The sequence below is a fragment of the Eschscholzia californica genome, unplaced genomic scaffold, assembly GCF_041429995.1.
Source record: "Eschscholzia californica isolate CP2 unplaced genomic scaffold, dmEscCali1.0.p SCAF_2, whole genome shotgun sequence".
NCBI lineage: Eukaryota > Viridiplantae > Streptophyta > Magnoliopsida > Ranunculales > Papaveraceae > Eschscholzia > Eschscholzia californica.
Window position 1 is genome coordinate 61,112,758 of NW_028238309.1, and position 18,115 is coordinate 61,130,872.

General features: G+C 37.9%; 1 protein-coding gene across 1 annotated transcript; it reads right to left on the bottom strand.

Annotated features, from left to right (window-relative positions):
• Positions 1–319: 319 nt before the first annotated feature.
• On the bottom strand, positions 320–3,871 carry LOC147559893 (uncharacterized). Its single transcript, XM_086659227.1, has 6 exons — positions 3,274–3,871; positions 3,094–3,174; positions 1,958–2,733; positions 824–1,813; positions 619–677; positions 320–355 (listed from the first exon to the last, which is right to left on the bottom strand). Exons 1-6 carry the CDS (start codon positions 3,378–3,380, stop codon positions 320–322), a joined length of 2,049 nt encoding a protein of 682 aa, XP_086515353.1. The 5' UTR covers positions 3,381–3,871.
• Positions 3,872–18,115: the final 14,244 nt, after the last annotated feature.

An 18,115-nucleotide genomic window follows, 5' to 3' on the forward strand; every position in this document is an offset into this window, starting at 1 on the left:
GCATTTAAAAATGTACCCAACACAGAACCGTGTACGTCACTTTTAAAGTAAACAAAACATATTAAGATGTCAATCTTCTAAGATGCAAATGATATCAGTAGGTTCTGTGTTGGGTACCCAACATAGAACCTTTCAAGTTTCTATTTAGTTACACGGTTCTGTGTTGGGTACATTTTCAAATGTACTAAACGAACAGATACAGTTATGAATGAGTTCGTGTGTAGTACATTTGAAAATGTACCCAACACAGAACCGTGTACATCACTTTTAATGTAAACAAAACATATTAATATGTCAATCTTCTAAGATGCAAATGATATCAGTAGGTTCCTCTGCAAAAATCGAAATGAGATCCCTGTTATGAATGAGTTCATGCAGTACATTTAAAAATGTACCCAACACAGAACCGTGTACATCACTTTTAATGTAAACTAAATATAAACTTGAAATCCAAATTATATAAACTTCTCCACACAAAAGAAGGTTTCATTAAGTAACTTCAACACAGAGAAGCTTACATTTTCAAAAGTACACAACAAAATAAGATTACATTAAGTAAACTGAATACAAAACAGAATGTAAGCTTCTGTTCAAAAACATATAAAACAAAAAACTTACTAGCACCAAAGTTAACCTAGAAACAGAAACTAAACATGACATAGGACTCTCTACAGAATCTGAAAACGCAACCAATAATTGGACAAGCATTTCATAAATTGTAGAGTGCCCGGAAAATAAGTTTCTGCATCGGAAATAAAACCATTTACCCAACACTATAGTGGTTCATTACACGACGCACGATTGTGGTTGCCCAGCTGATTACATCGGCCACATACCCTCTGTCTCTTGGGAAAGTTCCCAGCACTTTCAATTCGAGTAGAACGAGGTCTACCTGGTCGTTTCCTTGTCAGAGGAGGTAGTATCATCGTGTCCGGGTCATAAGATTTGGGCTCGTCAAAAGTAGGTACCGGATTAACGGACTGACCATAAGTTTTGCAATATGCTTCTGTGGTGACATTGGCATCAAAAAATGACGATGCATCACCTCCATTCATTTTTATACAAAGAATTGCATGCTCGCATGGAATTCCTTCCACCTGCCATTTACGACACGAGCAAGTCCGTTGGGACAAGTCAACAGAATGACTAGGCATAGACAATACCTCGTACTGAGCTTCTCCGGACTGGACACACGTCCAACTACAAGCCACATGGTATCTCAGCTGCATTTCTTTGTCTACCTTTGGGCATAAGAAGGACGCCCATGTAGATGATTCAATTCGCCTCTCATTCATCATATTCATTATCTTCATCCGCAACATATCAAGCATGATAGATATGGGGAGAACTCTCTCATCTCTAATCCATGAATTGAATGACTCCGACAAAGAAGAACATATTAATCCATACCTTTTACCCGGGAAGAAGGCATCAGCCCAATGTTCAGGGTGCACGGAGTTCAAAAGGGCTTCAACACCAGGGCCACCCATGGCACAAAGTTCTCCAATGTACTTGCTAAAGTCTGACTGAGTAAGTGCACGAGCAGCTTTAAACATCAACGATTGGAAATAATCAGACTTTCGTGCACCGTTCCTCACGCGTAAATTCAGATTGTTACGCAAATGCCATACACAATATGAGTGCTTGGCCAAGGGGAAGATGCTCCCAACAGCATTTAATATACCATTATGCCTATCGGACATGAACGTCAGAGAATCACCACAATCTATACATTCCTTCAAATTCCGAAAGAACCAAAGCCAATTTTGGTCGTTCTCTACATCAACCACAGCGTATGCCAGAACAAAAAATCCTGCATAGTACAATAATAACAACATCAATTATATCATGTACTATCCAAAAAAATATGTTCAGAAACGAGATTATGCAGAGGACACAAACTGGTGACCAGTACATAACAAAATGTACGAGACAGAGGTTTAGGTTCATTGATTACCATCATTTCCATTTTTCGCAACTGCGGCAAGAATGCAACCATTATACTTGGTTTTTGCAAATGTACCATCTACGAAAATCAAAGGCCTACAATGTTTGTAACCTTCAATGCAAGCTCCAAGAGCAATGAAAATTCTTATAAACCGATGCGACTCTTCATCGACTTCGAGATCAATATGACTATTAGGGTTAGATCTTGAGAGTGCATCAACATACCAGCTGAGTTTAGCATAGGAATCTGCTTCCTCGCCAAATGCTATACTAATTGCTGCATTTCTAGCATGATAGGAGTAGTAGTAGCTAAGTTTAATACCATAATCCTTCTTAAAAGATCTAACAATATCCTTTGTGCTCTTCGTTGGATTTTCTCGAATGTCCTCTGCAATTAATAAACTAACTGCTTCAGTCGATAGTCGAGGTTTGCGTATACCAGTGATGAAGTCTTCACAAGTGTGAACTGGGTTATATGCTTTCAGGACAAACATCGACCTTGATTTAAGAGGCGCCACCGCATGAATTTTCCAACCACATTTGGAACTTTTGCACACACAAGTGACACGATCTCTATCATTCTTGGAGAAAACATAGTTGTAACCATGTTTTATCGAGTATCTATTAAGAGCATGACGAAAAACGATGGCACCTCCAGGGAATTCCTGGCCAACATGTGTAAAAATCTCTGGCCAACTTTCGGAGAGTAGAGGTTCTCTTCTAACTAGAGCAGTAGATCCCAGAGTAGGATTAGATGATGGGAGAGAGAAGAAATCAGTTTGCAACCTGAAAAGGAGAGAAGTTTAAGTTAAGGAACAGAAATATGTCCAGAACACGACTGTATGTTCTCTACATTAAGACATTACAACTACAAAGTTGACAAGGGAACAAACAACTGGGAGGTAAACAATGTATAGAAAATATGTCTGTGCACCTTACATTTTAATATTACCAAAAGTGGCAGTCTATAACAGTCGGGATAGTCTAGGAAGCATAAAAATACTGGTGCAATGTCCGAAAAATAGTTTAGAAGCTCAGTAGAACAACCTATGTGCTCTACATTAGAAACTGTATAGAACATTAGTCTGTGCACCATACATTTTCATATTCCCACACAGAATGTGTAGAATGAAAGAAAATTAGTACCGATTCAATTCTTGTGGAATCATTACAGCTGATGATGTTTCAATAGTTGAAGAGTGGGGGTTGGGGTATTCACGTTGCAACCTGAAGAATCAAGGAAAAGATGTGTATTACTAGACAGAGAAACCAATGGATTGGGAAGCCAAAAAAGAAAAACAGAGGGCCCAAAATAGTATATTTCACCATAATGGAGTAGTTGCAGAACTGCTCCTAGATATTTCCGCTCCACCAATGGATTGGGAAGCAAGTGATCGTACATTTAACTCGGAAACCATTTCTTCCATATTCATTCTGCAGAAGAAAATGTAAAATTAAAACACTGTTACAGTGACTGTGATGGAAGATGAATATTCATCATCATCAACTTTAAAAAACGAAGAAAATGGTTTCTGAGACTGTAAAGGAATATTCATCATCATCAACTTTAAAAAACATTTGAATATTCATCATCAACTTAAAAAAACGATCATCTTTAAAGGAATATTCATCATCTTTACCCTGTTATTCTTTCTGTTTTGGAATCAGTCATGGCAGAAGAAAACTTTAAGAGTAATGAATGATATCATTCAAGGCAACAAAATAAGTTTTAAGAAACATTAAATGATCCTGTCATTAATGGCAAGAACAAAAGTTTTAAATTCAATGTGGGAAATATGATCACTTACCTGAAAAATAAAAAAAGAAACCTTCCTCAAATGTTGATGATCTTTTGATGTATAAATAGAGGAAGATATAATTTAAAAGAGAAGAGGCGGGAGGGGAAATTTCGTCCAAATATTTCAGGCCAAATTTTCAGAGAAAATGGCGCTAGAAATTTCAGAGAGAAAGAGGATAATGAAGATTTGTAGAGAGAGAAAGAAGAAATCTTTAATTTGCAAGATTTGGGGCATGAAGATTTGAAAGAGGAGATGGGATATGGCGCAAGATTATTAGGATAGAAATCTAATTTGCAAGATTTGGGGCGGGAAGGCTTGCGTGAAGATGTGATTGCATTTAATGCACATATCCAATCAGTCGGTAATTAAAGAGGAGAGGGAAGGCTTACTGTACCGTGGGCAAGATGGGTATAAAAAAAAAAAACAGTACAATGTCAGGTTTCACTGACACTTTGGAGTTCCCTCTCAATTTCGGTTTGGAGTGGGGCAATAGTACATTAACCCAACGTTTTTTGGGCCTTTCACCAATTTCTCCGAATGAAATACCATTAGGGAGCTAGCTCAGATGGAGTTAGCTGATTTTTGGTGATCAAGAAGAATAGAAGAAGAGAGAGAGTACAACTTCTTTAATCCATACCCATGAGCGGAAGCTGTACTCTCTCTCTTCCTCTCTTACTCTTGGAAAAATGCTCCTATGTACTACCTTCTTGTTGGGGTCCCTCCTTATATAAAAAGGAGTCCTAGTTAGAATAGGATTTCCCTTATTCCTTATTTAGGGAGAAATAGAAGTTTCTATTTATAGCCTAAAAAGGAATCCTATTTCTAGTAGAATACCTCCTTATTTATCATTATAAATAGGGAATGAGAGGAAAGAAATTATTCATACTTTCAGGTTAGAGAGTATCCTCCCGGTTGGGAGCTCCCAGTTGGGAGAGTTAGTAGAGAATCCTCTCAGATATATCTTCTCAGGTTAGAGAGAGATAAGAGAGATGACAACAACTTCCAGAACAAAGAGAAGTCAGAGAAAGAGAGATTTCTGAAGTGGTTCTTTCAAGAGAGATTGAAAGAGCAGAATATTGGTTTGAAGAAAAGAAGATTATTAATCTTGTGAAGCAATTTAGTTTGTGGGTATCTTCTTCAACCTTTAGTAATCTAGGATTTGTTCAAATCCAAAGGAGTAGGAAATATCTATTTCTTTGTTTCTTTGTTCAGTTTATCCACCATAGTTTTGGTGAAGAGTTGTGTAACCTATTATTTAATTATAGTGGAAGATTTCTGGACTAGGTCCCGTGGTTTTTTACCTTCTAGTTTGGAGGGGTTTTTTGCCATGTTAAATAATCTTTGTGTCTCTACTTTTACTTTCACATCGTTTATCTTCATATTCCTGAACAAGTTAATTAGGTTGTTTTTCCTAATAAGTGGTACCAGAGCTAAGGTTAGATTTATCGTTCAGAAATATGGAAGAGAAACAGTAGTGCACGTTACACATGGTTCAAGCGAATTTGTGTGAATAAGAGTTGAATGCAGTTGGAATGTGAGATATCAGTGGATCCAAGACATTCTTGAAGAAAAAGTGTTGAAGATCAAGAAAATCCATATAGAAGACAATACTTCAGATATGATGGCAAAAAGATTGTTCAACGGGAAGCATAAGCTACATAGTAGTATTGTTGTGCTTGGAACGGTGGGCCCTTTTTCATAAGTCGGGAGGGGGAGTTTGTTGGGGTCCCTCCTTATATAAAAGGAGTCCTAGTTAGAATAGGATTTCCCTTATTCCTTATTTAGGGAGAAATAGAAGTTTCTATTTATAGCCTAAAAAGGAATCCTATTTCTAGTAGAATACCTCCTTATTTATCATTATAAATAGGGAATGAGAGGGAAGAAATTATTCATACTTTCAGGTTAGAGAGTATCCTCCCGGTTGGGAGCTCCCAGTTGGGAGAGTTAGTAGAGAATCCTCTCAGATATATCTTCTCAGGTTAGAGAGAGATAAGAGAGATGACAACAACTTCCAGAACAAAGAGAAGTCAGAGAAAGAGAGATTTTTGAAGTGGTTCTTTCAAGAGAGATTGAAAGAGCAGAATATTGGTTTGAAGAAAAGAAGATTATTAATCTTGTGAAGCAATTTAGTTTGTGGGTATCTTCTTCAACCTTTAGTAATCTAGGATTTGTTCAAATCCTAAGGAGTAGGAAATATCTATTTCTTTGTTTCTTTGTTCAGTTTATCCACCATAGTTTTGGTGAAGAGTTGTGTAACCCATTATTTAATTATAGTGGAAGATTTCTGGACTAGGTCCCGTGGTTTTTTACCTTCTAGTTTGGAGGAGTTTTTTGCCATGTTAAATAATCTTTGTGTCTCTACTTTTACTTTCACATCGTTTATCTTCATATTCCTGAACAAGTTAATTAGGTTGTTTTTCCTAACACTTCTCTCTTTCTCTTACTCTCCACTTCTCTCTTTCAATTTTGTGTTTGGGACTATACTGTTGAAATAGGAGTCAATTTTGGACCGATTTGACTAGTCAAACACAGAAAAATGATACTCCAATGTGTTCGTTTGATCGAAATCTTAGTTTAGAGTCAAAAATCACTCAGATACGATTATGGATGAATGAAATATTCAAGTTAGAAATTTTGATGAAGTTTGTTGAAGTATAGACAAAAGGTAAGATGGTTGAGGGTCGTTTTTGCAATAACTGAACGCCCCCAAATAATCCTAGCAGATCCTTTTTTGTGTCTTTAGGACACTTCCAGACATATGCTAGGATCATATGGATCGCGTTCTTCCCATTGTTTGCTTCTTGATTTAATGCCCAAAGATCATTTATCTTTGGAACACTTTCAGAATCGCCTCTAGATCCAAAGAATCGCGTTTAATACGTGAGTTTTCTCCAGATCTAGCGGTCCTAATTGTTGCCGCCACTTGCTATGCCTGAAAAGCCACCAAATTACTCCCCCAACCACCTAAACTCCTCCCTATAGCCAACAGATGCACCTCTTCGTTCTATACCCGTTTGAAACCTATAAATAGACCCAAATGAACTCCAAATCTAATTATGTTTTCTCCAGTGCATTCAACTAAGAGTTCTATATTCTTGTGTGTTAAGAATTTCAGCTCCGTGGAGAAAGTCATGCGCATTTTAGTGTGTCTAGAATAGCACCTCAGTGGGAATGTAAGAAGAATTTCATTCCGTCCTCCTTCTCTTCTAAATATGTTAAGCATTCAATGTGTGCCTTCTCTTCTAAATCGAAAGCATTTTAGTATGTCTAGAATACGAAATCGAGAGCATTCCAGTAGACCAGTACATCTATAATATGGAATCAAATGCTTTCTACTGTATCTAGAATCTAAAAGCAAAAGCATCGTATTGAATCTAGAACTTAGAGACCGGAGCATCCTAGAAGTCAAAATCGAAGTCATGAGTTATCTCGAAACCAAGATAGAAGCTAAGAGTTATCTCGAAATCAAGTCAGAAAGAAGTCAAGAAAGTTGTTGGATCGTAGGAGACATACCCAACTGTTAGAACGACTACAAGGGTGTAAAATGTCTTAAGGAAATATAATTTATTATTGCTTCAACTTAATCCACTTAACGTCTATCACGGTTATGTCCGAAGAATGAACATTTATTGTTAGGCAGTATGTTGTCGATCTCTCTAATAATTAGAGAAAATAGCATTATGGTCTGAATACAACCTGAAACTTTGTTTTTATTTGACGAAACAAATAGAGTGACAACTCGAAATATAGTCAAGCTATTTTGTTTCGAGTATGAAAAAAAACTTGGTTTTAACGAGTAAATCAGAGAGCTCCAATTGAACTATGGAGAACAACGAAAACTACTTTTTTGATTCGTTAAGTAATCGATGCTAAAGTACTTGCATCGCCCGGATCTGGTATGAAAGCATGGGACTACATCTGTGTTTTAAAAGAATACTTGCATCAAATACTAAATATGCCATTGACAACTAAGTGTCTAAGTTGACATATTGGTAAATATGCTTCAATATCTATGAAATATGTGTACTCATTCATGTAAACATTAAATACTACCTTGGTGTTGAAAATTCTAATTCTAATGGGACTATAAATTATGGAGTATTAACAATTTTGATGTGATCATCTTTGTATGTGAAAAACTACATTAAGGTGTTGTTTGTTTTATTAAAAGGGTCTGAATCTGAATTAGCTGAATCTGAATTGGCTGAACTGAATTAGCTGAATCTGAATTGGCTTAATTATCTTACCAGTTAGATGTTTGTTTTGTACATCTGAATTCATTAAATCTGAACTGAATTTTTTACTGTTATACCCTTAATAATCTTGTGAACCAAACAACCCTTATCATATTCTTTTTTAACCAAAGAAAACCCTAACAGCTATTTCTCTTTATCTCTTTCCTTTCCTGCCTTCTTTCTCTTTTCAATGGCTGCCATTTCTCTCTCCACCCCCAACGAATTCTCTGTATCTCTCTTTCTCTAGAACATCAGAAGGTGTCTCTCTCTTTTGAAGAAGAAGATCAGAAGCTAAACATTACAAGGATTTACTTGTTCAAAGCTAATCAAATTAGATGCAGATCTACTTAGGTTTAGGGTTTAGTTTTGTTTAAATCCTAGCCAGATTTATCAAGGTTTCTCCAGTAATCATTTCTTTTAGGGTTTAGTTTTTCTGTATTCATTAATTTCTGAATCTTTTATCTTGAATCTAGGGTTTATTTATGAACCAAAGTTGAAATTTTTTTTGCCAAAGAAGTTAAAAGATTCTTGTTGTTTATCATTTGTGGTGGTGATAATGACAGTGGTGGTTCGCCCATGATGGTGGTGGTAATGACAGTGGTGGTTCGCCCATGATGGTGGTGGTGGTGGTGGTTTGTCGGTATTGGTGGTGGTGGTGGTTTGCCGGTAATGGTGGTGGTGGTGGTTCGCCGGTAATGGCAGTGGTGGTTCGCCGGTGGTGGCAGTGGTGGTTCGCCGGTGGTGGCAATGGTGGTGGGTGAAATATTTTAGTCAGAAAGACTTTCCTAAATTTAAGGGGTATAAATGTCATTGGACACTTTTAAGAAGTTCAACCCTCATTTCAGACTTGTTTTGAAGTCTGAAATTTGTGGGGTATTTTTCAGCCGAATTCAGATCATGGACGAATTCAGATTGGTTTTCAGATTTTCTTGAATTCTAAAACAAACATCTGAAATCTGAAAAAGTAAAAAAACAAACAGCACCTAATTCTCATTTTCTACCAGGGAAGTAACTTCCATATATAAGAAGTTGCAATTGTTGTGAGTTCTCCAAAAACCAGAAATATTCTCTTCTTTGACCCCAAGGTTCTTTCACCAAATACATCTCTCTCCTTTAAAACTCTCTCTCTCTCTATGAACTTATTATTCTCTCTCAACTTCTAAATCTAATGTTTTTTCAGTGTTCTCTTTTTGGCCTCTTTCATCTTCAAACATGGGTAGGCGAGAAAAATAAAATCAGTCAAAGAAGTGCCCATAGATACCTGAAGTCAATAACGATTGACCAGTCAACTTATTATTGTTTTTTTTTTTTCTGTTGAGATTATTATTGTTTTTCTATATATAGCCGACTGTGAGGGGCCTTTAAAAAAACTCTTTGTTTGGTCATCCTCTATCAACGATTAGAGTCAACTCGAGTCAAGCAACTCTCGGCTACACCACACTTACACCCGGTGGAACTAGTCAATTAACTAATTGGCCATAATATCTTGATGTATCTTTTACTTAATCTTATGTAAATCTTATGTAAACAAACCTATATATACCTTTGTAACAACATTGGATTTGATAATAGAGAATTGAGTTTGAATCTCAACTTTCCCTCTCTTCTCATACTCGGTTTTCTCTCTCTCTTTCTATCTCACAGAGACTCAACCGAGTCTCTCCCTCATCTCTTCTTGTTACTTCTTATGGTATTAGAGCAAATCACGATTTTTTTTTAAGCTATGAGTTCATCCGACATCTCGGGCTCCACTGTCACCCCTCACCAAACCGCCACCACCATGTTTGATGTTCATCATTCCGACTCTCCAACAACCATTTTGATCACTCCTTTGCTTTCCGGCGACAATTATCCTTCATGGTCTCGTGCCATGAAGATGGCTCTTCGCGCCAAAAGCAAGTTCGTCTTTGTTGATGGGACTATTCCTCGTCCATCTTCTCCCACCGAATTGGAATCATGGGAACGTTGCAATGACTTAGTCACTAGTTGGCTTCTGAACTCCGTTGAACCGGACATTCGTCAATCAATTTTGTATGATGAAAGCGCTGCAGAAATATGGAGAAATCTTCATGAACGTTTCCATCACACAAACGCTCCCAAAATCTTCCAACTCAAGCGTGCCATTTCTTGTTTGAAACAAGAAGGTTCTGACGTATCGGCTTACTTCACGCGTTTGAAATCCATTCAAGACGAACTTAACTCACTTATTGCTATCGAACCATGTATGTGTGGACATGGTAAGTCAATCTTCGAACGCTACAATCAAGATCATTCAATGGAGTTTCTCCAAGGTTTACACGATCGTTTCTCTGCGATTCGAAGTCAGATTCTTATTATGGATCCATTCCCTTCCCTCCTTCGTATCCACAGCTTGGTTAAACAAGAAGAAGTGCAACAGAACTTAAGTAACGACTCCTCCATGAATCCCGAAGCTGCTGTCCTTGCTGTTAACAATGCAAACCGTGGTTCCTTTCATCATTCGGATCGTCCCGAACGATTCGAGAAACAACGAACCAAGAGGCAACGTCCATTCTGTGATCACTGCCGTGTCCATGGTCACTTCATCTCCACCTGTTACAAGCTTCATGGCTTCCCTGATCGTCACCGAAATCAAGCCACTGCTGCCTCGGTTCAGCCTATCGGGAACCCTAATGCGGCGCCTTTAGCGACTTCTTTTACACCCGAACAGTACAACCACATTTGCAATCTTCTGGCTCAGCCGAAACAGTCTGCAGGCACCCCTCCTACACCACCTCCTTCGACTCCAACAGCAACAATCAAGCTCGGCCAGGATGCTAGTGTGAACCTCACGGGTATGTCTACTACCTCTTCGCCTTGGGTCATTGACTCGGGCGCTTCTAAACACATTTGTTCAGATTTGTCTTTGTTTTCTACTTATAACCGAGCACCTCCGGATTATTTTGTTCGACTTCCGGATGATTCAAGGATACAAGTTCTTAATATTGGTAGTATCTACTTCACTAATAATTTTTATCTTCACAATGTTCTCCACATTCCTTCCTTTAAATTTCATTTAATTTCCGTATCGGAAATTTCTCGTTCACTTGCTTGTGACGTTACATTCAATTCTTTTTTGTGTACCTTTCAGGACCCAGTGACGGGCAAGAGGATTGGACATGGTGATCCCAAGGATGGTCTCTATTTTCTTCACACGGAACCCAAAATTTTATTTTCTGCTTTTCGTACTTGTAATTCCGTCTCGGATTTATGGCATTGTCGTTTAGGTCACCCTAGCTTATCTCGTTTAAAATTCTTATCTAGCAAATTTCCTTATGTTTCTTTGAATTTGAATAATAAAATTCCGTGTGATATTTGTCCGTTATCTAAACAGACTCGTTTGCCATTTCCTATTAGTACTAGTACTTCTTCAAAACCTTTTGAATTAGTTCATGCAGATTTATGGGGACCGTTCTCTGTTCCCTCCTTTTCCGGCAATCGTTATTTTCTTACGCTTGTCGATGATTTCTCGCGATGTACGTGGGTTTTTCTTTTATCTCACAAATCAAATACCAAAAAATATCTTTCTAATTTTCTTAATTATGTCCGTACACAATTTAGTACTGACATCTCTTCTCTTCATTCGGGGAATGGTAGCGTACTATTTCCGAAAATTCAAACACTTCGTTCCGATAATGGAACCGAATTTTTAAATAATGACGTTCAAAATTGGCTACATACTAATGGTATTTTACATCAAAGATCATGTCCCTACACACCCCAACAGAATGGGGTGGTAGAACGTAAACACCGACACATATTAGAGGTGGCCAGATCTCTTAGATTACAAGCACATCTACCCCTCGAATTTTGGGTTGAATGCGTACTAACTGCAGTATATATAATTAATAAATTACCTTCACCTTTACTTCATGGGTTATCACCACATGAAAAATTACTCGGTTCCCCCCCATCTCTGACTCATCTAAGAGTGTTTGGTTGTCTCTGCTATGCTCGTCATCCGTCCCCGAAAACAAAAATGGATCCACGTTCCATTCCCGGCATATTCATTGGATACCCACACGGCCAGAAAGGCTATAAGATTTTTTGTTTTTCCTCCAAGAAAATCATCGTATCTCGCGACGTTATCTTTCGAGAGGATCGTTTTCCCATGAGTACCCTTCTTCCACCTTCTACAAATTCCTCTCGTTCTTTCATCAATATTCATGATGACGGCTCTTTTCATTCTCCTCATGACTCGACGTCAACTCCAACTTCGGTACCACACTTACACAGTCCGGTTCCATCTTCTCCCATTGTCCCTGTTTCCTCTACAGGCACACCGGTCACTGTTCCTGTTTCCTCTACAGGCACACCGGTAATTGACCCATCGGCATCACCTAACAGCCCCCCTGATTCTTCAGGCACCACGACCACCACTTCTCCTACGGGCACCTCAGCTCCCCTGGTCCCTGACGACCAATCAACTCCTCCTTCCGCCTCTATAGGCACCTCTCCTGCCTCCAACAGTGAGATAACCGTCCCATTACATAACTCTCGTCCAGCCCGGTTACGTCGTGTTCCAACACGCCTTCATGACTATCACTGTAATGCTTTACCGACGCCGGACTCTTCCTCTTCTATCACATATCCGTTAATTAATCACATCTCTTTTGACAACTTTTCACACGATCACAAAATATTTCTCACTTCCGTTCTCTCTCAAACGGAACCTCGCTCGTTTTCCCAAGCAATGACCTCTTCTCATTGGCGTGAGGCAATGTCTAAGGAAATTGCTGCCTTGGAATCTAATCATACTTGGTCTCTTGTTGATCTTCCTCCTGGAAAGAGACCCATTGGCTGTAAATGGGTCTATAAAATCAAACATCGCTCCGATGGTTCCATCGAAAGATATAAGGCACGCCTTGTGGCCAAAGGTTACACCCAGATTGAGGGATTAGATTACACGGACACCTTCGCGCCGGTTGCAAAATTGGTTACAGTCCGTGTGTTATTGTCCATTGCCGCCGTCAAGGGTTGGTCCCTCCACCAACTTGACGTCAATAATGCCTTCCTCCAAGGTGACCTCGACGAAGAGGTTTTTATGAAACCACCACCCGGTTTTTCTAGTAAGGGGGAGCAACGTGTTTGTAAACTAAACAAGTCCCTTTATGGTTTAAAGCAGGCTTCGCGCCAGTGGTTTGCCAAATTCTCTTCTGCTTTACTATCTCATGGTTTTTCTCAATCTTTTGCAGATTATTCCTTATTCACCTATTCCAAAGGTTCCACTGTAGTTTATGTTCTAGTTTATGTCGATGATATAATCATCACAGGCAACGATACTACAGCTATTTCAAAGTTGAAATCTTTTCTCGATACCACCTTCTCTCTCAAGGATCTCGGCCGACTACAGTACTTCCTTGGTATCGAAGTTTCCCGTTCCACTCATGGCATATTTTTGTGTCAACGTCGTTATTCACTTGATATTCTCGAAGATTCTGGTCTCACTGCTTCCCGTCCTTCCGCTTTTCCTATGGACCAGAAACTTCGCCTCAATTCCACTGGTGGTGATTTACTTCCTGATCCCACTATATATAGACGTCTCATTGGTCGTCTGATTTACCTCACAGTCACTCGACCCGACATTACTTATGCAGTCAACACTCTCAGTCAATTTATGCAATCTCCACGTAGTACACATCTCGACGCCGCTCACAAAGTATTACGTTATCTCAAAGGTTCTTTTGGTAAAGGAATTTTTTTATCATCCACGAGTTCTCTACATGTTTCGGGTTTCAGTGATTCCGACTGGGCTGGTTGCCCCACTACCCGACGATCCACCACTGGTTACATCACTTTTCTTGGCGATAGTCCCCTCTCTTGGAAATCCAAGAAACAATCTACGGTCGCTAGATCCTCTGCGGAGGCCGAATACCGTGCCTTGGCATCTCTCACTTGCGAATTACAATGGATCAAATTTCTCCTTCAAGACCTCGGTATTTCTCATCCTGCTCCAATGATCGTCTATTGAGACAACAAGGCTGCTCTACATATTGCAGACAACCCGGTCTTTCACGAAAGAACGAAACACATCGAAATCGATTGTCACCTGGTTCGTGAGAAGATCAAAAACAAACTAATTACGACACGATATACACCAACAACGGAGCAACTGGCGGATGTCTTTACAAAACCGTTGGGATCTGACACTTTTCAACGATTAATTGGCAAGTTGGGCTTATCTTCGATCTCCGCTCCAACTTGAGGGGGAGTATCAACGATTAGAGTCAACTCGAGTCAAGCAACTCTCGGCTACACCACACTTACACCCGGTGGAACTAATCAATTAACTAATTGGCCATAATATCTTGATGTATCTTTTACTTAATCTTATGTAAATCTTATGTAAACAAACCTATATATACCTTTGTAACAACATTTGATTTGATAATAGAGAATTGAGTTTGAATCTCAACTTTCCCTCTCTTCTCATACTCGGTTTTCTCTCTCTCTTTCTATCTCACAGAGACTCAACCGAGTCTCTCCCTCGTCTCTTCTTGTTACTTCTTATCCTCTAATGAGGACTTCAACTTAGAAAAATATCACATAATTCGTCGAGATTTAAGTTAATACATTTGAAGTACATGTAGCACTGTTGATTTACGTATGGAGACAATTGGGAGGAAGAAAATGCTTTAAGACGTAGAACTTAGTGACTCGCAGAAAAATAAAGAAATACTTTTATACCTAATTCTTGTTTAAAGTTTTATTTGTGCTTTTAGGTTGGTTTATAATGAATATATAGCAACTTCTATCTCTCTGTTTGAGATCTAAAAATTCTACTGTATGATAATTGTATACAGAAAAGAATGATAAGAAGCTATATACTTAAAAAATCATTTTTTTTTTTTTGATAATTCCATTACAATTGGTATTGATACATCATAGATGTGATAAGCTCGATTACTACCCATACAAACTCAAAGAAACCGGGCCTATAGCCCATCTAAACTATGGCCTAAAGCACATCTACATTATTATTAATACCGTAATAATCTCATTTCAAATAACCAAAGATTCCACCTTCTATGAGATTTGAACCTGGGACCTCCAGGGGATCCTGGAGTTTATGTCAACACCTTGGACCACTTGGGCTACCAACTGTTGACCTTAAAAAATCATTACATATACGTGTACCCTTTCCCAGTACCTAGTAGTGAGAGAAACAATTGGCTCCAATTATTGTCATAAATACTTGTTGGGGATAAGAAAAAAAAAACTTCTTTCAATTCACCCACAGTAATAATCTCTGGCAGAACCATGCACTTTTTTTTTTTTTTTTTTGTTGAACTCAGAACCATGCACTTAATTGTCCCCATTTATAGTCCCTATACTGACTGATGATTTGGGGGAAAACGTCCCTTGTATTTATGGTGACTGGAAAATCATCTCGAATTTGTCCCAAGTATATATACTCACCCCCTTGAATCCTAAAAAAAAAATTGTTAGTAGTCGTGAGATAATTCAAGAGCTTTTGCTACGGCGCCATGGGGGGTCAGCCAACCGGCGGCTACGTCTAGCAGGTATGCGACCCCCCTTACACTTACAATATAGGGGTCCACTTTGTACATTTGCCGAGCAGACCTTCCATTGGGAAGGGAACTTCTCACCGAAGGAGGCGGGAAGCTACCGCTTCTAAGAATGCAAGCTTATCCTTTACTTTTTTTTAGAGCGTACCGCTATTGAAATAATACAAAAGGGTTTGTGGATGAAGTAATCGGAGTGACAAATGGTTACGGTTGCGGAAACTGGAGAAAGTCGGGAACCGTAGCAAATAGGTTTTAGCTATGACAAATTGACAAGTAACTTGTAACCAATAGTGACGTTGCAAATGACTTTTGCTTCAAATTTCGACTACGGGGTAGTTCGTATGATTCTGGTCGTAGCAAAAGATCATGTATTCATATAATATATGCTATATCAATTCCATTAAATTTATCAAAATAGTATACAAATTTGTTGTTTGCAACTGCCTCTGTTGAAACAGTTTTTTGAGGTTAGTCAAGACACGCAAGACCGACCTTAGTTTTTAAGAGGTCCAAAGCGGCTCACAATATTTGGGCTCCATAAGAGTTTCACATTGTATAATGTAACAAATCTTTAAAAAATGATTCAGTAGAAGTTGGACATTTTAATCTCTGTCACTTCGACGTACACCTTCCCAAGTATATAATGATTTATTCATAACTAGTTCATTTTCTTAAAAAAAAATAGTTGATAAAATGGGGTTGGGGATCTGAACCCGATGTTGGGAAGACAACTAACAAACATTAAACCGCTTTGCTACAACTTCGTTGATGTTCAAACTAGACCTGCTCTAATACGTACTTACTATTAGTGCATTGGCCCCCTTCTAAACTTGGGGCCAAAGCGACCAAAGCCCTGAAGACACGCTTAAGAAATAGGGTGAGCAATCTGTAGTTAATTGATAGTTTAGTTATTGAAAAAGAAATTTTTATTGAGCTTGACAATGAGTCGATTATGAGAACATTCCAAAAAATGAATTCTTGGAGAGGTCAATAGGGTTTGTAATCCTTGATGTATTAATATCATTAATGAATATAAGTATTTTATTCATCCTTTTATTTGAAAAAAAATGTTTTGGTATATAATTTCGCACTCCCTAGGTCGAAATCCTGGATCCGTCCCTGTTTATGATACCACCAACTATGACGTCCCACAATTTCTAAATACTTATTTTGGACGTTTTTGGCTATTAGGGACAGTTTCTTGACGACCTTTTAAGGAGTAGTGTGGTTTCACCTATTTTCTTCTTATGAAATTATTATTTTTGTTTGTCAAGTGTAAACAAGATGCGAGGATCAAATTTCTTTTTATAAGGGCCAAAATTACATATTTTGGCCTTTTGAGTCCTATGTTATAGGGCGATGTCCAATGATAAGAAATATCTCCTTCCGAGTCGTACATACGAATTATATTGAACACGACTTTTACCGACCACAATTTCTGCCAAGTACGACTTTCACCGAATACGACTTTCTACATAATTGTATGTTGAAATTCTATTTACTCACTTTAAATTGGGAATTTGTTTGCCGCATTATGCTGCTAGGATTGAAAATCTTATGTTTTACATATACATATTATTGATTAGTTGGTTCCGGACGTAGTGCAAAAAGAAGCTCCGCGTCATTGTTATTTGACTAAAATTAATTCCAATGTTTTAGGTATTTGGAATGTGTTTACCTGCTCTCTCTCTCTGATGCTAATTGGTACACCTCTCTTCCTTTTTAGTTAGGATCTGCAAGGAAGATAATGTAGAGGTTCTCTCTCTCTTTTCGTCATAGGTGGTCATATCTCCATCAATAGAGATCCCAAAGCATCTCCATAACAACACTCAAACTCTAAAATTTAGAATACTACATTGAACTTTCTAGATTATATATTACAGATCCGTTTCCAAAGTCAACTCTACTTAAATCTCTAAAATAGTGCGGCAACATTTATTATAAAAATAGTTAAGATAGAATGTTAGAATGTCCTGTCGAAAATATCTAAATGGATTTTTTGAATATTTGTTTTTCCTCAAACAAATATACAAATGTATCGTTAATGAGTTTTCATCAAATTTCCCTTTGATTTATATGCAACAAATCAAATTACGTGAAGTTAAACAGTAAAATGTATAGAGTTATTTACGTTATATTTAATGCAATAAGATTTGCTTGGTGAACTCCAAAAAATAGTGTATGCAAAAAAGATTTGTTTGGTGAATGTGAGAATCTGTATTTTTTTGGACTTTTAACCTAGCTTGTTTTAATAATACAATTATTGTGTTTCTAAGACCCATATTTTGGATCTTTCACCAAAAATTTCAAGAGCCAGCAAACAACCACAATTACATCATGTCTTAATTATAGCCTTCCACCAACCAAGAGCTTTTTAATTATGAAATTGAGGTCAATCCACATGAGAGTTCAAAGAAAATTTTCTCCCACGAGCTCCAAGCCTCTCAACAAAAATAAAATAATTCAATACTACTATTTTATAATTTTTGTTTTTATAGTTTTTGGGCAACTAATTAATCTTCAAGATCCAGTTTTCCACTACCCAAGATTCTTCTTACTTAACTACACCACAATTTTGTTTTGCTAT